Source organism: Somniosus microcephalus, chromosome 16 (assembly GCF_052327205.1).
Source record: "Somniosus microcephalus isolate GS21.2 chromosome 16, FLI_Smic_1.0, whole genome shotgun sequence".
NCBI classification, from domain to species: Eukaryota; Metazoa; Chordata; class Chondrichthyes; order Squaliformes; family Somniosidae; genus Somniosus; species Somniosus microcephalus.
The window spans coordinates 99,020,888-99,042,795 of NC_141002.1; the positions used below are offsets into that span (position 1 = coordinate 99,020,888).

At 44.4% G+C, this 21,908-nt stretch overlaps 1 protein-coding gene across 2 annotated transcripts in view; it reads right to left on the reverse strand.

Moving 5' to 3' along the window:
• Nucleotides 1–11,801: 11,801 nt before the first annotated feature.
• Nucleotides 11,802–21,908, reverse strand: part of csrp2 (cysteine and glycine-rich protein 2) — a 35,908-nt gene continuing 25,801 nt past the window's right edge. For both annotated transcript variants that reach the window (XM_086009554.1, XM_086009553.1), the window contains exon 6: nt 11,802–12,199. In XM_086009554.1, the coding sequence (XP_085865680.1) occupies nt 12,123–12,199 (77 nt within the window). In that variant the 3' untranslated portion in view covers nt 11,802–12,122. The remainder of the gene's footprint in view (nt 12,200–21,908) is intronic.

The window sequence follows — 21,908 nt, forward strand, 5'->3', positions numbered from 1 at the left end:
AGATAAGAAATAGTAAGGGGAAAAAAGTCACTGGTGGGAGTAGTCTATGGGCCCCCTAACAGTAGCTACACTGTAGGACAGAGTATAAATCAAGAAATAATGGGAGCATGTAAGAAAGCTACTGTGATAATCGTGGGCAATTTTAATCTTCATATAGATTGTACAAATCAAATTGGCACGGGTAGCCTTGAGGACGAGTTCATAGAATATATTCGGGATGGTTTCTTAGAACAATACATTATGGAACTGAAATAAAGAGTAGCTTGCCTTTCAAAAGCTAGGCTTTATTAACCTTAAAAAACCAGCAGTACATGTTAAGCACCCAGTCTCAACCAAACTGTAGAGAACTGAATTTAAGATTGCCACCACAGGTCACATGGAATCAACTAACCAATAAGTTTACAGCATATATCTCAAGGCAGGAAAACAGGCAACCAATTACAATGCTTCTTATAAAACAAGAATAATCACCACATTCACCCCTCCTTTTAAAATATACTTCAACCTAGGTAGCCTTTACAGTTTACAATTAGTTATTTATGACTAGAGCAATACATGTATAATGCCTTCAACAATTTTAAAATTTTACTATTAAATTATTAATTATTTTAAAAGTCCATTTTTAATCGGTCGACCGGATATCTTGTTCGTGTCGACCTTCTTAGCCTTGGTGGAGTTCCTTGCCCTCCCACACCAGGAGACACAGAAATATCTTCTGCAGACACGGCCTTATAATTACAGTTAGCACCAAGGTGCCGGAGTGCTTGTAAATAAGCATCCAAGGATTCTCCTGCCTGCTGCCTACGGGCAGATAAAAGGTGACGTGCAAATACCTCATTTTTGGGTTTAACAAAAAAAAATTCCAACGTAGCAATAGCCAATTCATAAGTTTCACAGTCCAAAATATACTTATACACATCCGGAGCAATGTAGTTGATTAGTATATCCAACTTATTCAGAGATTGCTGATCCAACACGCCCAAAAAGTTTTTTAATGTACGATACCAATGTTTCCATTGGTCATCCACTCCTGCAGAATTAGGGTCAGCATTAAATCGTTCCGGTCGAAGATATCGTTCCATTATAGCAAAAGGTTAATAAATTGAAATAAAGAGTAGCTTGCCTTTCAAAAGCTAGGCTTTATTAACCTTAAAAAACCAGCAGTACATGTTAAGCACACAGTCTCAACCAAACTGTAGAGAACTGAATTTAAGATGGCCACCACAGGTCACATGGAATCAACTAACCAATAAGTTTACAGCATATATCTCAAGGCAGGAAAACAGGCAACCAATTACAATGCTTCTTATAAAACAAGAATAATCACCACAGGAACCAACCAGGGAGAAGGCTATTTTAGATCTGGTAATGTGTAATGAGACAGGATTAATTAATGATCTCATAGTAAAGGATCCTCTCGGGAAGAGTGATCATATTATGATAGAATTTCAAATTCAGTTTGAGGGTGAGAAACTTGGGTCTGAAACTAGTGCCCTAAACTTAAATGAAGGCAATTCCAAAGGTATGAAGACCGAGTTGGCTAAAGTAGACTGGGAAAATAATTTAAAGGGTAAGACGGTAGATAAGCAGTGGCAGACATTTAAGGAGATATTTCATAACTCTCAGAAAAGGTTTATTCTAGTGAGAAAGAAGGACTCTACGAGAAGGATGAACCATCCGTGGCTAACTAAGGAAGTTAAGGATGGTATCAAATTGAAAGAAAAGGCATACAATGTTGTGAAGATTAGTGGTAGGCCAGAGGATTGGGAAATTTTTAGAAACCAGCAAAGGATGACTAAAAAAATAATAAAGAGGGAGAAGATAGATTATGAAAGTAAACCAGCAAAAAATATAAAAAGACAGTAAGAGCTTCTACAGCTATATAAAAGGGAAGAGAGTAGCTAAAGTTAATGTTGGTCCCTTAGAGGATGGGACTGGAGAATTAATAATGGGAAACAGGGAAATGGCAGAGACATTGAACAAATATTTTGTATCGGTCTTCATGGTAGAAGATGCTAAAAGCATTCCCAATAATAATTGATAATCAAGGGGCTATAGGGAGGGGGGAACTTAAAACAATGACTATCACTAGAGAAAAGGTACTAGGCAAACTAAAGACCGACAAGTCCCCTGGACCTGATGGCCTGCATCCTAGGGTCTTAAAAGAAGTGGCTGCAGAGATAGTGGATGCGTTGGTTGTAATCTACCAAATTTCCTTGCATTCTGGAGAGGTCCCAGTGGATTGGAAAACCGCAAATGTAACGTCCCTATTCAAGAAAGGAGGGAGGCAAAAAGCAGGAAACTATAGGCCAGTTAGCCTAACATCTGTCATTGGGATAATGCTGGAATCCATTATTAAGGAAGCAGTAGCAGGGCATTTAGAAAATCATAATACAGTCAAGCAGAGTCAACATGGTTTAATGAAAGGGAAATCGTGTTTGACAAATTTATTAGAGTTCTTTGAGGATATAATGAGCAGGGTGGATAAAGGGGAACCAGTGGGTGTAGTGTATTCCCAGAAGGCATTCGATAAGGTGCCAGATAAAAGGTTACTACACAAGATAAGAGCTCACGGGGTTGGGGGTAATATATTAGCACGGATAGAGGATTGGCTAACTAACAGAAAACAGAGAGTCGGGATAAATGGGTCATTTTCCAGTTGGCAAACTGTAACTAGTGGGGTGCCACAGGGATCAGTGCTGGGGCCTCAACTATTTACAATCTATATTAATGACTTGGATGAAGGGACCGAGTGTACTGTAGCCAAATTTGCTACTGATAGAAAGATAGGTGGGAAAGCAAGTTGTGAGGAGGACACAGAGTCTGTAAAGGAATATAGACAGGCTAAGTGAGTGGGCAAAAAATTGGCAGCTGGAATATAATGTGGGAAAATGTGAGGTTATCCACTTTGGTAGGAAAAATAAAAAAGCAAATTATTATTTAAATGGAGAGACTACATAGTGCTGCGGTACAAAGGGATCTGGGAGTCCTTGTACAAGAAACACAAAAAGTTAGCATGCAGATACAGCAAGTACTGTAATTAGGAAGGCTAATGGAATGTTGGCCTTTATTGCAAGGGGGATGGAGTATAAAAGTAGGGACAGGGTGTTGGTGAGACCACACCTGGAGTACTGCGCACAGTTTTGGTCTCCTTATTTAAGGAAGGATATACTTGCATTAGAGGCAGTTCAGAGAAGGTTCACGAGGTTAGTTCCTGAGATGAAGAGGTTGTCTTATGAAGAAAGGTTGAGCAGTTTCAGCCTATACTCATTTGAGCTTAGAAGAATGAGGTGATCTTATTGAAACATAAGATTCTGAAGGGGCTTGACAGGGTAGATGCAGAGAGGATAGAAACATAGAAGATAGGAGCAGGAGTAGGCCATTTGGCCCCTCGAGCCTGTTCCGCCATTTAATGAGATCATGGCTGATCATCCAAATTCAGTACCCTGTCCCTGCTTTCTCCCCATATCCCTTGATCCCTTTAGCCTTAAGAAATATATCTAACTCTTTCTTGAATATATTTACTGAATTGGCCTCAACTGCCTTGTGTGGTAGAGAATTCCACAGGTTCACCACTCTCTGGGTGAAGAAATTCCTCCTCATCTCAGTCCCAAATGGCTTACCCCTTATCCTTAGACTGTGACCCCTGGTTCTGGACTCCCCCACCATCAGGAACATCCTTCCTGCATCTAGTCTGTCTAGCCCTGTTAGAATTTTATAAGTTTCAATGAGATCCCCTCTCATTCTTCTAAACTCTAGCGAATATAAGCCTAATCGACCCAATCTCTCCTCATACGTCATTCCTGCCATCCCAGGTATCAGTCTGGTGAATCTTCGCTGCACTCTCTCCATGGCAAGAACATCCTTCCTCAGATAAGGTGACCAAAACCGCACACAATACTCAAGGTGTGGTCTCACCAAGGCCCTGTACAACTGCAGCAAGACATCCTTGCTCCTGTACTCGAATCCTCTCGCTATGAAGGCCAACATACCATTTGCTTTCTTAACCGCCTGCTGCACCTGCATGCTTACCTTCAGCGACTGGTGCACAAGGACACCCAGGTCTCGTTGCACTTCCCCTTCTCCCAATCTATTGCCGTTCAGATAATAATGTCTTCCTGTTTTTGCCACCGAAGTGGATAACCTCGCATTTATCCACATTATACTGCATTTGCCATGCATCTGCCCAATCACCCAACCTGTCCAAATCATACTGAAGTTTCTCTGCATCCTCCTCACAGCACACACGCCCACCCAGCTTTGTGTTGTCTGCAAACTTGGAGATATTACATCTAGTTCCCTCGTCTAGATCATTTATATATATTGTGAATAGCTGGGATCCTAGCACCAATCCCTGCGGTACCCCACTAGTCATTGCCTGCCACTCGGAAAAAGACTCGTTTATTCCAACTCTTTGCTTCCTGTCTGCCAACCAGTTCTCTATCCAAGACAGTACCTTACCCCCAATCCTGTGTGCTTTAACTTTGCACGCTAATCTCTTATGCGGGACCTTATCGAAAGCCTTCTGAAAGTCCAAATACACCACATCCACTGGTTCTCCCTCATCTATTCTACCAGTTACATCCTCAAAAAATTCCAGTAGATTAGTCAAGCATGATTTACCTTTTGTAAATCCATGTTGACTTTGTCCGATCCTATCATTGTTTTCCAAGTGCTCTGCTATTACATCTTTTCTAATGGACTCTAGCATTTTCCCCACTACCGATGTCAGGCTTACCGGTCTATAATTCCCCTCGTGGGGGAATCTAGAACTAGGGGGCACAGTTTCAGGATAAGGGGTCGACCATTTAAAATGGAGATGAGGAGGAATTTCTTCTCTCAGAGGGTCGTGAATCTTTGGAATTCCCTACCCCAGAGAGCTGTGGAGGCGGAGTCATTGCATACATTCAAGGCGGAGATAGACAGATTTGAGCCACAGGGGAATCCAGGGTTATGGTGAGCGGGTGGGAAAGTGGCATTGAGGCCAAGATCAGACCAACCATGATCTCATTGAATGATGGGGCAGACTCGAGGGGCTGAATGGCCGACTTCTGCTCCTATTTCTTATGTTCTTAAGGTCTTAAAGCACTTCGCGGTTGAATTATCAAACAAAAGTTTGACACCGAGCCACATGAGATCTTCAGACAGGTGACCAAAAACTCGTGAAAGGGGTAGATTTTAAGGAGCGTCGTAAAGCAGGAGAGAGGTAGAGTGGTTTAGGGAGGGAATTCCAGAGCTCAGGGCCCAGGCAGCTGAAGGCACGGCCACCATTGGTGGAGCGATGGAAATCGAGGATGTTCAAGAGGCCAGAATTGGAGAAGCACAGAGATCTCAGAGGGCTGGAGGAGGTCACAAGGATATACACTGGAGCTGTACAAAGCAATGGTGATACCACCTGGTCAAAAGTCTTCAGGTTCTTCCTGCGTTAGAGACGTAAATGTCTATATTGCTCATCAGCGCATAACTGTGATGTGATGTAGTCTATTGATGTATCTCAAGTACTCAGTTTAAATTAATCCCATGAAAGATTCCTTAAAACAGGACCTTAACACACCAAGGTTGATTTAACAGCTGACTTATTAAATCTGTATTTCTAAATGTGACAGTTCAAGTACTCGGCCGTGCTGCTTGATAAGCTGCTGAACTCACTTGCAACTCACGAGCTTTCGCAAGAAGGACCTGCATTTCTCTAGCGTCTTTCACGAACACCGGATGTCTCAAACCGCTTTACAGCCAATGAGGTAAATTGTGTAGTGTAGTCACTGTTGTAATGTAAGACACGTGGCAGCCAATTTGCGCACAGCAAGCTCTCACAAACAGCAATGTGATAATGACCAGATCATTTTTTTTTTAGTGGTGTTGGTTGAGGGATAAATCAGCACGTATAGTACTTCTAATGTAGAAAAATGTCTCGAGGCACTTGATACAGAGGCGTTGCCCCTCTAGCCCTACGATGAAGTTTCCTTTCGGTCACATCTGAGGAATATGGCTGTGAACACGGCCTGTATATATTGTGAGTGCCCATGAATTCAGGCTCCTTAAGTTCCAAAGTGCTGGACGTGCTTGACTGATTTCAATTGCCTCCCATTAGAACATAAGAATTAGGAGCAGGAGTCGGCCATTCAGCCCCTCGAGCCTGCTCCGCCATTCAATGAGATCATGGCTGGTCTGATCTTGGGCTCAGCTCCATTTCCCTGCCCGCTCCCCATTATCCTCGACTCCCTTATTGTTCAAAAATCTCTCTATCTCCACCTTAAATATATTCAATAACCCAGCCTCCACAGCTCTCTGGGATAGAGAATTCCACAGATTTACGACCCTCAGAGAAGAAATTCCTCCTCATCTCAGTTTTAAAATGGGTGACCCCTTATTCTGAAACTATGCCCCCTAGTTCTAGAATCACCCACAAGGGGAAACATCTTCTCTGTATCTACCCTGTCAAGCCCCCTCCGTATCTTATATGTTTCAATAAGATCACCTCATTCTTCTAAACTCCAGTGAGTATAGGCCCAGCCTGCTCAACCTTTCCTCATAAGACAACCCCTTCATCCCAGGAATCAACAGCTATATTATATAGCTGTACTTTAGGTTTGTCTACAGGAAGCAGCTATAACTGCAAACCTGTGCTAGTCTTTTTGTCTGTAGTGCACAAAACCACCCTACTGATGTGGGCGGACAAGCTTCAAGCAGAGGGTGGTCATGTTTTCCAGAAGTCGGTGGAGATGCAGGAGCATCCCAGAGGTCCCTGACCTTCCCTCCTAGATGATGCGTCCTGCTCCCCTTCTACCACCTAACGCTTTCTAAAAATGTTAACTATCATGCTTTGATTGGATCTTGCAGCTGTGACTCACTCTTGTGAATGTAACTTTCCATTCTGTGTGTCTAGATCCCTTCGCGAAGGCACTCTCGGGCTGTAATGCCTGTCCTTCTGGTGCAGCTCTGCCGTAACTCCAGTGGGAGGGCTGGAAACGAAGCCGGGACCCAGATAGGATGGGTCTCAGTCTTGCCCAACAGTTTCCTTTGGCCTCCTGCCACCCCAGACAAAGCCATTCACCAGGCGGGAGCGGCACCAGAGGAGGGGCCTCCCGGGAGTTCGCTGCCCGTCATGGGGTTGGCAGCCTTGAACGTCCAGAGGGAAGAGGAACGCCGGTTGTGGTCTGCATGGGGAGGTCCAGGCCGGGGTTGTGGCCTTAACAACCAAAGAGAAGAGATGAAAAGAGGCCTGCTGGAGGCAGAGTCTGGAGGTTTCTGGGAGGGTGGAGGGGCGTAGAATGACTTCTCGAGCTTTCACCCTCATGGCATCGACACATGTTGCTAAACTGGGTGACCTTGCATACTCCAGGGATCAGTGCTGGAGGTCACAGTCTTGTGGCTGCCAATCTTGCTGGCTCATGCAATCTCAGATCCCTACTGTTTAGAATAAACCTCCTTTTACTGTTTCCACCCCACCCCCTCAAAATGTACTATTTCTTAGTCCTTTGCTTGGAACTGTATCTGCCATCTATCTGCCCATGTCCTCCAGCATTCTTCCTCACAAGTGTGCCACACACCCTTAATTTGATAGCAGCAAACTTCGACAGGATATCTCTTGTACCCTGACATCATTTGCATTAAGTGGAAATAAATCCCAGTACAGATTCCTGGGGTACACTTCATTAGGGTTAAAATCAATTTAACCCCAAAATCTCTGCTTTCTGCCCCTTACCCATCTTTCCACCAAATGCAGCTGCACTTCCTTTAATGCCACGAGCCTTGATCATCGCAGCAAGCTGCGCATCTTGCAAGCCATAGAATAGACATTGCCTCGGGACTCTTAAAACATATTTTACATTCGGCCTAGCAGAAATAAATTTGAGCCGTGCAGAAACAGACAAAGTTTTTTTAAAAATAAGCGTGGCAGCAGGAGACCCAGTCAAGAGCATGGATTATTTTAGCTGAAGGCGGGATCTTACAGAAGAACAGGAATTGCTAGACGAAGACAGACCCAGGTCCGTCTAGTCAACCTTCTACCATCCTGGTGGCCACATGATACAACGACAATGGAATTGTTGACCAATCACAGCGATCGATCTCTATCAATGAGTCTACAACAGACCCAGACACGAGGCGAGGAAAACCCCCAGTGGTGGAGAGCTTTGGGAACCAGAGGTCCAAAGTCACCTGTTCTTCCCGAGCAATACACATTCGATCGTGACAGGTTGTCTCCATCCAAAGTTTGAACTGCAATCAATGAACTTACAAAAGTTAACTATTTGGAGATAATGGCTCAATTCCTATATTCAGGGTTACAAGACCAAATATTTTAATATATCTGATCCAATCTCATCCCATCGGAGTATTTAAAGAGGCTGTTGATTGCTTCCTTTGGGAAGATGGTGATTACAGCAGCTTCACAGAGACTCTTCCCATAATCCGTGTCAGATCAGAGTTATTCAGGGATAACGTGCAAGGCTGATGTAACTTTTAAAAGCATCAGGGAATAGTAACACTGCAGCATTGTTAATGAAGCCATTTAAAAAAAAAATTCAGATTTTGCTTTTTTTAAAAATACTGGACTATTTTTCCCCTTGTACTTTCTGCAAAGCAGCGTGGGATTATTTTCTACAATAAAAGCATTGAGAAATGCAATTTATTGTTGAATATCTGCATAAGGACTGCCGTTCGACCCCTTGAGCCTGTTCCCCGATTGTGGCCGATCTGTATCTCAGCTCCAGTTACCCGCCTTCGATCCATAGCCAATGATGCCTAACAAAAATCTATCAATCTCATAGTCTTGAAAATTTCAATTGACTCCCAGAGTTTCTGATTTCCTCTCCCCTTTGTGTGAAGAAGTGTGTCCTGACATCACCCCGAATGGCCGAGCTCTAATTGTATTATGCCTTGATTCCCCACACCAGAGGAAATAGTTTTTCCGTATCTACCCTATCAAATCCATGAATAATTTTTAAACACCTCGATCAGGTCAACCCTCAATCTTCTCAACTCGAGGGAATACAAGCCACATTTATGCAACCTGTCCTCATTATTTAACTTTCTGGTGAATCTGCACTGCACCGCCTCCAAGGCCATTATATCCTTTCTGAGGTTCGGTGCCCAGAGCTGAATGCAGCACTCTAGATGGGGTCATAAGAACATAAGGATCTGGAGGAGGTCATACGGCCCCTCGAGCCTGCTCTGCCACACGGCCCCTCGAGCCTGCTCCGCCACCCGACCCCTCGAGCCTGCTCCGCCACCCGACCCCTCGAGCCTGCTCCGCCAATCAGTAAGATCATGGCTGATCATCGACCTCAACTCCACTTTCCCGCCCGATCACCTTGATTCCCCTAGAGTCCAAAAATCTATCTCAGCCTTGAATATACTCAACGACTCAGCATTCACAGCCCTCTGGGGCAGAGAATTCCAAAGATTCACAACCCTCCGCGTGAAGAAATTTCTCATCTCGGTCTTAAATGGCCAACCCCTTATCCTGAGACTGTGTCCCCTAGTTCTAGACACTCCAGCCAGGGGAAACAGTCTCTCAGCATCTACCGTCAAACCCCTTCAGGGTCTGACCAAGGCTCCGCAGCCCGCTCTCACGTTCGATGAAGGCAAGCCGGCTGTTGTTTCTCACCAGAGTTTGTACCTTCACTGTCACCTTTTCATCTTGCTGTGTGCCGTTAAAGAGTTTTAGGAATCTTTCATTGCAGCCGCAATCTGCATCAGTGCAGTGGCAGAGTGTACGACCGCCTCCGTTGTTTTGGTCATTGCAGAGCTAACTGCAGAGGAAGCATCCAATTCAGCCCAAACTAGCCCAATGAACCGTAGATGTTTACAGCACAGAAGGAGACCATTCGGCCCATTGTGTCTTTGCTAGAGCAATCCAAAGCTAATTCTCCTGTCCTGCTCTCTCCCTATCTGCTTTTAATTTCAATCCACTTTTCCCTTAAATGGCCTCAACCACTCCTCTGTCCAAAGCATTCCATGCTCCAACAGTCCTCTGCATAAAAGTTTCTTCTAACCTCTCTCCTCTCACAACAACCATTTTAAATTATCTGAGGAAGGATATACTTGCCTCAGAGGCGGTGCAACGAAGGTTCACTAGATTGATCCCTGGGATGAGAGGGTTGTCCTATGATGAGAGATTGTGTAGAATGGGCCGATACTCTCTGGAGTTTAGAAGAATGAGAGGTGATCTCATTGAAACATACAAGATTCTGAGGGGGATTGACAGGGTAGATGCTGAGAGATTGTTTCCCCTGGCTGGAGAGTCTAGAACTAGGGGCCACAGTCTCAGGATAAGGTGTTGACCATTTAAGACTGAGATGAGGAGGAATTTCTTCACTCAGAGGGTGTTGAATCTTTGGAATTCTCTAGCCCAGCGGGCTGTGGATGCTCAGTCGTTGAGTATATTCAAAAAAGATAGGCAGAGATAGATATTTGGACTCCAGGGGAAATCGAGGGATATGGGGATCGGGCGGGAAAGTGGAGTTGAGGTCAATGATCTTATTGAATGGCGGAGCAGGCTCGAGGGGCCGTATGGCCGACTCCTGCTCCTATTTCTTATGTTCTTAAATTGATGATAAATAAATGGGTGGTGGGCAGGAGTGATTAAATGACAAAAGGGATGATGGTGCGAGGCAAAAGGGGGTGGTAATGGGACAAGTGAAGAAACAAAAGATGGCTCGAGAGGAGGTTTAAATGGTTATAGCAGAACCATTACCAACACCTGCTATCTGGAAAAAATGGGAGCGGTGGCTATGGTATGGGAGCGTATGGTATGACAGCTGTAGCTACTATGACCGGAAAGCCCTGCAGCGGGTAGTCAAAACTGCCCAACGCATTACCGGCACCCGGCTACCGACCATGGAGTACATATACCAGAAACGCTGTTTACCGAGGTCACGGTCCATCATCAAAGACCCTACCCACCCCAGCCACAGTCTGTTCGCCCTCCTGCCATCTGGGAGACGCTACAGATGCATTCGCACCCGTACGACCAGATTTAGGAACAGCTTCTTTCCCAGGGCTGTCATCCTACTGAACGCCACAAATAAACTCTAAAGCCTGCACATCTGCCAATGCACTTTATTATGGTTATGTTTATGTTAATGTATTACAAGCCAAATGTATGTTGAATGTTTAAATGTCTTAATCTAAATGTACACTCTCGGGAGCCGCAAGCCTACATTTCGTTGTACTGCACTTGTGCACTAACAATGACAATAAAAGTTGATTTGATTTGGTGATCTAAAGTTACTGAACTCAATGTTGAGGCCAGAAGGTGTTTAAGATGATTGAAGGATTCAATAGGGTAGAGGGAGAGAAACTGTTTCCTCTGGTGGGGGGAGTCTAGAACAAGGGGGCAGAACCTTAAAATTAGAGCCAGGCTGTTCAGGGGTGATGTCGGGAAGCACTTCATCACACAAAGGGTTAGTGGAAATCTTGAACTCTCTCCCCCAAAAAGCTGTTGAGGCTGGGGGTCAACCGAAAAATCTCAAAACTGAGATGGATCGATTTTTGTTATACCATGGTATCAAGGGTTACGGAACCAAGGTGTGTAAATGGAGTTAAGATAAAGATCAGCCATGATCTATTTGAATGGCAGGACAGGCTCAAGGGGCTGAATGGCCTTTATGTTCCTAAACTAGATAAGTTCATTCACTTTACTTCCAATTTCCACCCTTCCCTCACCTTCACATGGTCCATCTCCGACTCTTCCCTTCCTTGACTTCTCCGTCTCCATTTCTGGCTAAAAAGCTAAAATTATTATATTCCGCCATCTAATCAGAATTAAGAAATTCACAAGAATAGCGTAAGTGATGCCAGGGAGAAAAAAACCTTTATTGCCTCAAAGTGTGCTCGTATATATAAGAGAGAGTGTTGTAGATTCAATGGAAATACAATTGCCCCACTTGCACCCAGTAAACTAGAAGAGGTGGCGCAATTTCGAATAAACGCCACGCTGGTAAATTTGCCTGGTGACCACCTTAAGAGTTCTGGGTGCTGTATCCATCTGGCTGTGATGTTCGCTGTAGTTAGGGGAGAGATTATATCAGCTAACTGAAAGTCCCGACACCTGGTGCTGTGTACTGCCGGGCTAACTCGTTTCTGAGCGTCGTACGGGGAGCTCTTGTTAGCGGCCGTTACTGCGTGTGTACAAGGCCACCGGCACCTTGGCCAAATCCAAATCCTTTAGGCCCAAAGTTCTTGGCGTAGCAACCTGCGAGGAGGAGAGAAAAAAAACACACACTCACACATAAACATTCCAGATTGACAGTGGATTGTAAGAGGGAACTACAACTTAATTTAAAACAAACTTGACAGAACGCAGCTCGAAACTTTATTAAAAAGCTTCCCCCTATCCTGGTTGGCTGAAAGAGATCCAAATGAGTCAACAACAAAAAAGGGGAATGTAAAAGTCAAAATAAAGGACATTAGAAGAAACAGAAAATGCTGGAAAAACTCGGCAGGTCAGGTAGCATCTGTGGAGAAAACAGAACAGGAGGAGGCCCTTCAACACCTCGAGCCTGCTCCACCTTTCAATAAGATCATGGCTGATCATCTACTTCAACTCCACTTTCCCGCCCAATCCCTCGACTCCCTTAGGTGACCAGAAATTCATCGATTTCAGTCTCGAATATACTCAAAATTAACCATGAAAATGACCACGAAAGCTGCCGGATTGTTGCAAAAACCCTACTGGTTCACTAATGTCCTTCAGGGAAGGGAACCTGCCAACACGAGCCAGTCAGGGCTACATACAACTCCAGTCCCACACTCTGTGCTCAACTCTTAATGCCCCTCTGGGCAAATAGGGATTGGCAATAAATACTGCCTAGCTAGTGTCGTCCTCATCCCAAGAACAATTTTACACAAACAAACACACATAAAAGTTGCTCCTCCAATTCTGGCCTCTTGAGCAGCCCCGATTTTAATCGCTCCACCATTGGCGGTCGTACCTTCAGCTGCAAAGGCCGTAAAGCTCTGGAATTCCCTCCCCAAACCTCTCCGCCTCTCTACCAATGCTCCCTGTAATTTTTTTAATCGGTGCGTGGGCCCATTCAAATCTTGCTCACGCTCGTTTTTTACAATGCAAAAGCTGGTGAGCGACCTGCGCGGGACCTCACAGACACTGCGCATCCACACAGCTGCGCAGCTTTGAGGGCACATTGCTCACTACCCCTCTTTCATCCTTTAAGACGCTCCTTAAAACCTACCCTCTTTGACCAAGCTTTTGGCCAGCTGTCCTAATATCTCCTTATGGGGCTCGGTGTCAAATTTTGTTTGATAATCGCTCCTGTGAAAAGCCTTGGGACGTTTTACTACGTTAAAGGCGCTGTGTAAATGCAAGTTGTTGTTGTTAATTCCCCGCCAGGCTGATCATTCTGGAATGAAAAGGAGCAAAGAGTAGAAAGCTACCCAGACGAGAGGACTTCCACAGCGGACAGGAATGCGAGGTTGTGCAGTGACTGCAATTCTCTTCAGCTGACGACACATTCTTTTGAGAAGGGAGAACGTCTGCCAGAGACCTTCGCAACACTTTAATTGGTGAAGAAAGGAGCAGTCCATGCCAAGCATTCAAAGGAAGTGAACGAGACCATCAACGAAAGGACATTACACTAACAGCTGGACGGCTGGGAGGGATCTGGTGAAAATAACACAAGTCTGACGATAAAAGAAATAGGAGCCGAGAGTAAAGGTTAGACCAAGGTAAGGAACAAGAGGTAACATAAACAGTCAGGGAACAAACACCGTTACAGAACAGAAGTATAAAAGGACTGTTAAAAAATAACGTAAAAGGGACAACTATTAAAGACACGTTAAACTGCCTGCACAGCAATGTTCACAGCCTCCAAAATATAACGGGGGAACTGGAGGCAATAATAGCGTAGTGAGGAACCAGATGTAGTAGGAATAACTGAAACATGGCTCCAGAAAGAACAGGACTGGCAACTAAATATTGCAGGTTATGACAATCAGAAAGTAAAGGGAGGGAAGAAGGTAGGGTAGCTGTACTAATTAGAGATAACAATGGCAGTAGACAAAAGGGAAATAACTAACAGAAGGTTAGAAACAGAAGCCATGTGGATTGAAATTAAAGATAAGGGATCGATCACGCTAATAGGGGTACACACTACAGACCACCCTAATAATGGAAAGGAGGCGGAGGAAGAAATGTGTAAGCAAATATGTGAAATGAGTAAAGGACATAGAATAATAATCATGGGAGATTTTAACTAACCCCAACTAAACTGGCAAGAGGAGGTAGCGAAAGCGGTACAGGGAGTGGAGTTTTATACAATGTGAGCAGGACTCCTTTCATAGAAACAGAAAAATAGGAGCAGGAGTTGGCCCTTTGAGCCTGCTCTGCCATTCAATATGATCATGGCTAATCCTCTATCTCAGTACCATATTCCTGCTCTCTCCCCATACCCCTAGATGCCTTTTGTTTCTAGAAACCTATCTATCTCCTTCTTAAATATATTCAGTGACTTTGCCTCCACGGCCTTCTGTGGTAGAGAATTCCACAGGTTCACCACCCTCTGAGTGAAGAAATTTCATCTCATCTCAGTCCTAAATGTCCTACCCCTTATTCTGAGACTGTGACCCCTCGTTCTAGACCCCCCCCAGCCAGGGGAAACATCCTCCCTGCATCCAGTCTGTCTTGCCCTGTCAGAATTTTATACATTTCAATGAGATCCCCTCTCATTCTTCTAAACTCTAGTGAATACAGGCCTAGTCGACCCAATCTCTCCTCATACGACAGTCCTGCCATTCCAGGAATCAGGCTGGTGAACCTTCGCTGCACTCCCTCTATGGCAAGTACAGGTAGACTATCCCTTATCCGCACTTCCAAAAACCGAAAACTTCTGAAAACCGAAAGTTTTTTCGTGGAGCGTAACTAGAGTATTTATGGTCTATATTTATCCCACTATTTAATTTACCAAATTATTACTGTACAAATAAACTGTAATACTATTTATAGTCTTTATTTATCCCACTCAGTGTGAATATTCATAAGGTTCGCTGCAGAAATATTAATGTGTTTGCTTACGGGGTGCTGCCCAGACCCCTGCTAGGGTGTTACATACTGATTCTGAATACCATTCTGAAATCCGAAAAATTCCGAATTCCGAAAAACATCTGGTCCCAAGGGTTTCGGATAAGGGATAGTGCACCTGTATATCCTTCCTTAGGTAAGGAGACCAAAACTGCACACAGTACTCCAGGTGTGGTCTCACCAAGGCCCTGTACAACTGTATAAGACATCCTTGCTCCTGTACTCAAATCCTCTTGCAATGAAGGCCAACATACCATTTGCCTTCCTAACTGCTTGCTGCACCTGCATGTTTGCTTTCAGTGACTGGTGTACAAGAACACCCAGGTCCCTTTGTACATCAACATTTCCCAATCTATCACCATTTAAATAATACTCTACCTTTCTGTTTTTCCTACCAAAGTGGATAACTTCACATTTATCCACGTTATACTGCATCTGCCATGTATTTGCCCACTCACTCAACTTGTTTAAATCGCCTTGAAGCCTCTTTGCATCCTCCTCACAACTCTCAATCCCACCTAGTTTCGTGTCATCAGCAAACTTTGAAATATTACATTTGGTTCCCTCATCCAAATCATTGATATATATTGTGAATAGCTGGGGCCCAAGCATTGATCTCTGCGGTACCCCACGAGTCACCGCCTGCCACCCCGAAAAAGACCCATTTATTCCTACTCTGTTTTCTGTCCGTTAACCAATTTTCAATCCATGCCAGTATATTACCCCCAATCCCATGTGCTTTAATTTTGCACACTAACTTCTTATGTCGAACTTTATCAAAGGCCTTCTGAAAATCCAAATACACCACATCCACTGGTTCCCCCTTATCTATTCTACCAGTTACATCCTCAAAAAACTCCAGTAGGTTTGTCAAACACGATTTCCCTTTCATAAATTCATGTTGATTTTGTCTAATCCCGTTGATATTTTCTAAGTGTCCTGTTATCACATCCTTTATAATAGACTCTAGCATTTTCCCTACTGCAGATGTTAGACTAACCGGTCTGTAGTTCCCGGTTTTCTCTCTCCCTTCTTTTTTAAATAGTGGGGTTACATTTGCCACCCTCCAATCTGCAGGAACTGTTCCATAATCTATAGAATTTTGGAAGATGACGACCAATGCATCCACTATTTCCATGGCTACCTCTTTTAGTACTCTGGGATGCAGATTATCAGGCCCTGGGGATTTATCGGCTTTCAGTCCCATTAATTTCTCCAGCGTTATTTTTTTTTACTATTACTAATTTCCTTTAATTCCTCCATCTCACTAGACCCTTTGTTCCCTCGCATTTCTGGGAAGTTATTTGTGTCCTCTTCCGTGAAGACAGAACCAAAGTAGTTGTTTAATTGCTCTGCCATTTCCTTGTTCCCCATTATAAATTCACCCGTTTCTGACTGTAAGAGACCTACATTTGACTTCACTAATCTTTTTCTTTTTACATACTTGTAGAAGCTTTTACAATCCACTTTTATGTTCCTTGCAAGTTTACTCTTGTACTCTATTTTTCCCCTCTTAATCAATCTCTTGGTCCTTTTTTGCTGAACTCTAAACTGCTCCCAATCCTCAGGCTTGCTACTTTTTCTGGCAACTTTATATGACTCCTCTTTGGATCTAATACTATCCCTAATTTCTTTTGTTAGCCATGGTTGGGCCGCTTTTCTTTTGTGTTTTTGCACCAGAAAGGAATGTATAACTGTTGTAATTCATGCATTTGTTACTTAAATGTTAGCCATTGCCTATCCACCGTCATGCCTTTTAATGAAGCTCCCCAATCTATCATAGCCAACTCACTCCTCATACCATCGTAGTTTCCTTTGTTTAGATTTAGGACCCTAGTTTCGGATTGGACTTCTTCTCTTTCCATTTTAATGAAGAATTCTATCATGTTATGGTCACTCTTCCCTAAAGGACCCCGCACAATAAGATTATTAACTAACCCCTTCTCATTGCATAATACCCAATCTAGGATAGCCTGTTCCCTAGTTGGCTCTTCAACGTACTGGTTTAAAAAACCATCTCGTACACACTCCAGGAATTCATCCTCCACAGTATTATTGCTAATTTGGTTTGGCCAGTCTATATGTAGATTAAAGTCACCCATGATTACTGTAGTACCCTTGTTACGTGCATCTCTAATTTCCCGTTTGATGCCATCCCCTACATTACCACTACTGTGTGGAGGCCTATAGGCAACTGTTGTTTTCTGCCAATGTTTTCTGCCCCTTGGTGCTTCTTAGCTCCACCTAGACTGATTCTACATCTTAATTTTCTGAGCCAATATCCTTTCTCACTATTGCTCTGTTTTCATCCTTTACTAACAAGGCTACCCCACCTCCTTTTCCTTTTTGCCTGTCCTTCCTAAATATCGAATATCCTTGGATATTCAGCTCCCAGCCTTGATCACCCTGCAGCCATGTCTCCGTAATCACAATTATATCGTATCCGTTTACATCGATTTGTGCTGTTAATTCGTCTACCTTATTACAACTGCTTCGTGCATTCAGATGCAGTGCCTTTAGATTTGTCTTTTTAACATTTTTAGACATCTTAACATTTTTTTGTACTATGGCCCTATTTGTCTTATCATTTTTTCTTACCCGGACCCTATTTGTTCGTGCACTCCTTTGTTTGTACGCTCTGTCCCTTCCTGACACAATCCGGCTATCCTTACCCCAATCACTTTCCTGCACTGCTTCCTTGTCTTTTCTCTTTAGCATTCTAGATTTCTCTCTACCGGGACCCTCCCTCCCCCCCCTTATTTAGTTTAAAGCCCTATCTACCTCCCTAGTTATTCGATTCACTAGAACTCTGGTCCCAGCATGGTTCAGGTGTAGTCCGTCCCAACGGAACAGCTCTCTCTTTCCCCAGTACTGGTGCCAGTGCCCCACAAATCGAAACCCACTTCTCCCACATGTATCTTGGAGCCACGCATTCATCTCCCTGATCCTATTGACCCTATGGCAATTTGCTCGTGGCTCCAGTAATAATCCAGAGATTATGACCTTTGTGGTTCTGCTTTTTAAATTTAGTCCCTAGCTGCTCAAACTCTCTCAGCAGAACCGCTTTCTTTGTCCTACCTAGGTCACTGGTACCTACATGGACCACGACAACTGGATCCTCCCCCTCCCACTCCAAGTTCTTCTCTAACCCGGAGGAGATGTCCTTTACCCTGGCACCAAGTTTATCCTCTTTACCCAGTATGTAAACCGCCCAACAAGAGAGGGAGCCCTGCTGGATCTAGTAATGAGAAATGAACCAGAACTGATAAGAGAAGTAAGTGAAGGGGAACATCCAAGTAATAGCGATCACAACATAATACGGTTTAAGATAAAGATGGAGAAGGACTTAAGTAAGACAAAGACCAAAGTAATAAATTGGAAAAAGCTGATTTTAAAGGGGATGAGAATTGGAACTAGGGAAAATAAACTGAAAAAAATTACTGACAAACAATGAAGAACAGCAGTGGGAAACATTTATAACGGTGATCAACAGAGTCCAGGAGAAATGTATCCCACTAAAAAGCAAGAACAAACTAGCCAAAAAGAGCAAGGCACCCACTAAGTACATAGACAACAAAGGAGATCACCAAAGGGAATACGGAAAGATTAGGAAAGAAGTAAAAAAAAACAATTAGGAAGGTAGAGAAACTACAAAATTAAATTATCAAGGAATATAAAAAGAAATAGTAAAGTATTCTAAAAACACAAATAACAAGTGAAAAATCAGAATAGGGATAGGGTCAGTAAGGGATGCACACGATAACCTCACAGGTAATGACAGCAAAATGGCAGAAATATTAAATAATTACTTTGCCTGAGTATTTACCAGGGAGACCCACATGGTGGACGTGACATTAAAAGAGATCCAAAAAGATATTCAAGATAGAAAGGGGGGGGGGGGGGGGGGGGGGCGGTAATTGATAAACTAATCAAACTTAGAGAGGATAAAACCCCTGGTCTGGTTAGATTGCAGCCATGCATGTTAAAAGTTAGGGAAGAGATAGCAGATATAAAAAATATATTAAAAAATGCATATAAATGAGGAAAATAAGGGTGAAAAATTCGGTTGTTTTGCGCCTCCCATTAGCGCCCTAAGAGAGCACTAATGGGTCGCAAAGCAACTAGCGGAGCCTGGGCGCAGCGATGTTTGCGCCGCTCGCAAAATTGACCAGACATTTCGCGGCAGCGCTAAACACTACCGCCACAATCTCCTGCGCCCGCAGATCGTGACATCAGTCGAGCGTGCAACGCCCCGGACCGGATATTGAGTGGCGTCCCCTGCCTTAACACCTGCCACTAGCAACAACAGGTTGAGGGGAGCGTTTTGCAGTCGGGAAGGGACTGGGGGAGCGCTATTTAAAGGCGGCCGCTTCCTGCCTTTTTTGTCAGCGACATTTTTGCACCACACATTCTGAGAGAGAGAGAGACGCTGTGTGAAGGAATTTGGGGTATTGAGCAGCACTTTGCAGGTTGATTTTGATTTGACCTTCCTTGCATCGATTTAGAAGAGACTATGGGGGGCTGCACTCTCAGCTCTTTCCCTGGGCCTCTCCATTGTTCTTGCCAACAGATTTGATGTACAGGTCTCTCCAGGCCGAGATTCAAGGCTGCAATGAGCAGGGTGTGGATGGAGAGCAAGATCGACCCTCCCCTTTAAGAACTGGCCGGCGCCAGTGTGTCTGTGTTCCATTGCTGACTGACATCACATGAGCTTCGCCAGCGCTCCTCGGCATTAGCACCTTAAGACAGGTGTGCAGCGCCTGATTTAGTGCTCCAATCACCTCCAGGGGCGATAGAAGCCAAGTTTGCAGTCGGAGGCAATAATTAGCGCCAGGCGCTAAACTTTGCGCCCGGCCGATAATCGCGCCCCAAATGGGGCGATATCGAATTTCTCCCCCCAAGTGTCTAAATGGTCCAGAGGAGCAGAGGGATCTAGGGGCACAGATACACAAATCACTAGAAGTAGCGACACAGATTAACAAGGCCATTAAAAAAAAAAGCACTGGGGTTCATTTCTAGAGGGATAGAATTGTAAAGCAGTGAAGTTATGTTAAACTTGTATAGAGGCTTGGTTAGATTACACTTGGAGCACTGTGCACAGTTCCGGTCTCCATATTACAAGAAGGATATAGAGGCACTGGAGGAGGTGCAAAAAAGATTTACTAGAATGATACCAGACTGAGTGGTTATTGATGACTATCTTATATTGATGGCCCCTAGTTCTGGCCTCCCCCACAAGTGGGGACATCTTCTCTACGTCTACCCTATCAAACCTTTCATAATCTTGAAGACCTCGATCAGGTCGCCCCTCAGCCTTCTCTTTTCTAGAGAAAAGAGCCCCAGCCAGTTCTATCTTCCCTGACGGGTATAACCTCTCAGTTCTGGTATCATCCTAGCAAATCTTTTTTGCACTTTCTCCAGTAATATGGAGACCAGAACTGTGCACAGTGCTCTTAAAATGTTTAAAATTCTCATCCTTGTTTTCAGTTCACTCCATAGTCTTGCCCCTCCCTATCTCTGCAATCTCCTCCAGCCCCACAACTCCTCCGTCCGCCGCCCCCCCCCCCGAGATCTCTGCGCTCCCCCAATTCTGCCCTCTTGAGCATCCCCGATTTCCCTCGCTCCACCATTGGCGGCCGTGCCTTCAGCTGCCGAGGCCATAAGCTCCGGAATTCCCTTCCTAAACCTCTCCGCCTCTCTCTCCTTCTTTAAGATGCTCCTTAAAACCTACCTCTTCGACCAAGCTTTTGGTTGCCTGTCCTAATTTCTCCTTACGTGGCTCGGTGTCAAATTTTGTTTGTTAATTGCTCCTGTGACGTGCCTTGGGACGTTTTACTACATTAAAGGCACTATATAAATGCAAGCTGCTGTCACTGTTAAGTGGGGTCTAACCATGGCTCTATATATCTTTTGACACCCGCTTGCCCCGGGTGTAACTGGCTCTTCCCCCTGCTTCCTTGAAGACATGTAGAACTTTCCCGAGGAGTTTCAGGGAAGTCTTTTAGTGGTGTTTGTTGTAACAGCCTGAGAGAGGCTGCAGTGCCCCCTCTGGAGCAAGGAAAAATAAGGAGGCTTGTTGTAATATTGGCCCAGAAATTCGGGTCGGGGGCTTCCCGCGGGTGCAAGCCCCCGACCGGCACTTACCTAGCGCTCCGGCCGTTGAGCTGTGGGCCCGCGTGGGATTCCGATCCGGGGCCTGGTCCAGCTGCCGGCGCGCAGTGCTTGCGTATCCCAGGGGCGTAGTTAGTTCGATGCGTCCCCTGTGATCACGTGGGCCATGGGGAGCCAATCGGAGCAGGGAATGCTCCATTCATAAGATTGGCAGGAAGAGCTGTGAAAAGTTATAAATACTACGGCCCCAAAACAGTACTAAATCTTCAAATACATTTTAAAAAAACATCACATTTTTTAAATAATCTATAAATTACATGAAATAACTATTTTAAACAATAATTTAAATTTTTGAAAAAAATAATTTTATTTTCTAATGGGGCTAAAAATAAACTTACCTTGCTTTAAAGTATTTAAAAATGTTTTAATTTTAATTAATTCACCACTTACCTTGTAAAAAGCAGACCTTATGCCTGCTTTTCAAATGTGTAACTTCTGGAGACTTACCCTCGCAGGAAAAGCTGCAAAAAAAACCTAAGTTCGATGCGCACGCGCAGCCTCTCCCGCGCACGCGTTCAACCTCTTAACCCCTGCTTTCAGGGGATTGGAAGTGCCAGTTTCCCGCGCATACGCAGTGCATGCAGGAAACCGGCACTTCCATTGGGCTTACGGGCGAGTACCCTGTGCGTACTCACCCGTGGAGACCCGCATTTCTGGGCCAATGATAATTGCGGGTGACTGCGCCATCCTGTGGAGG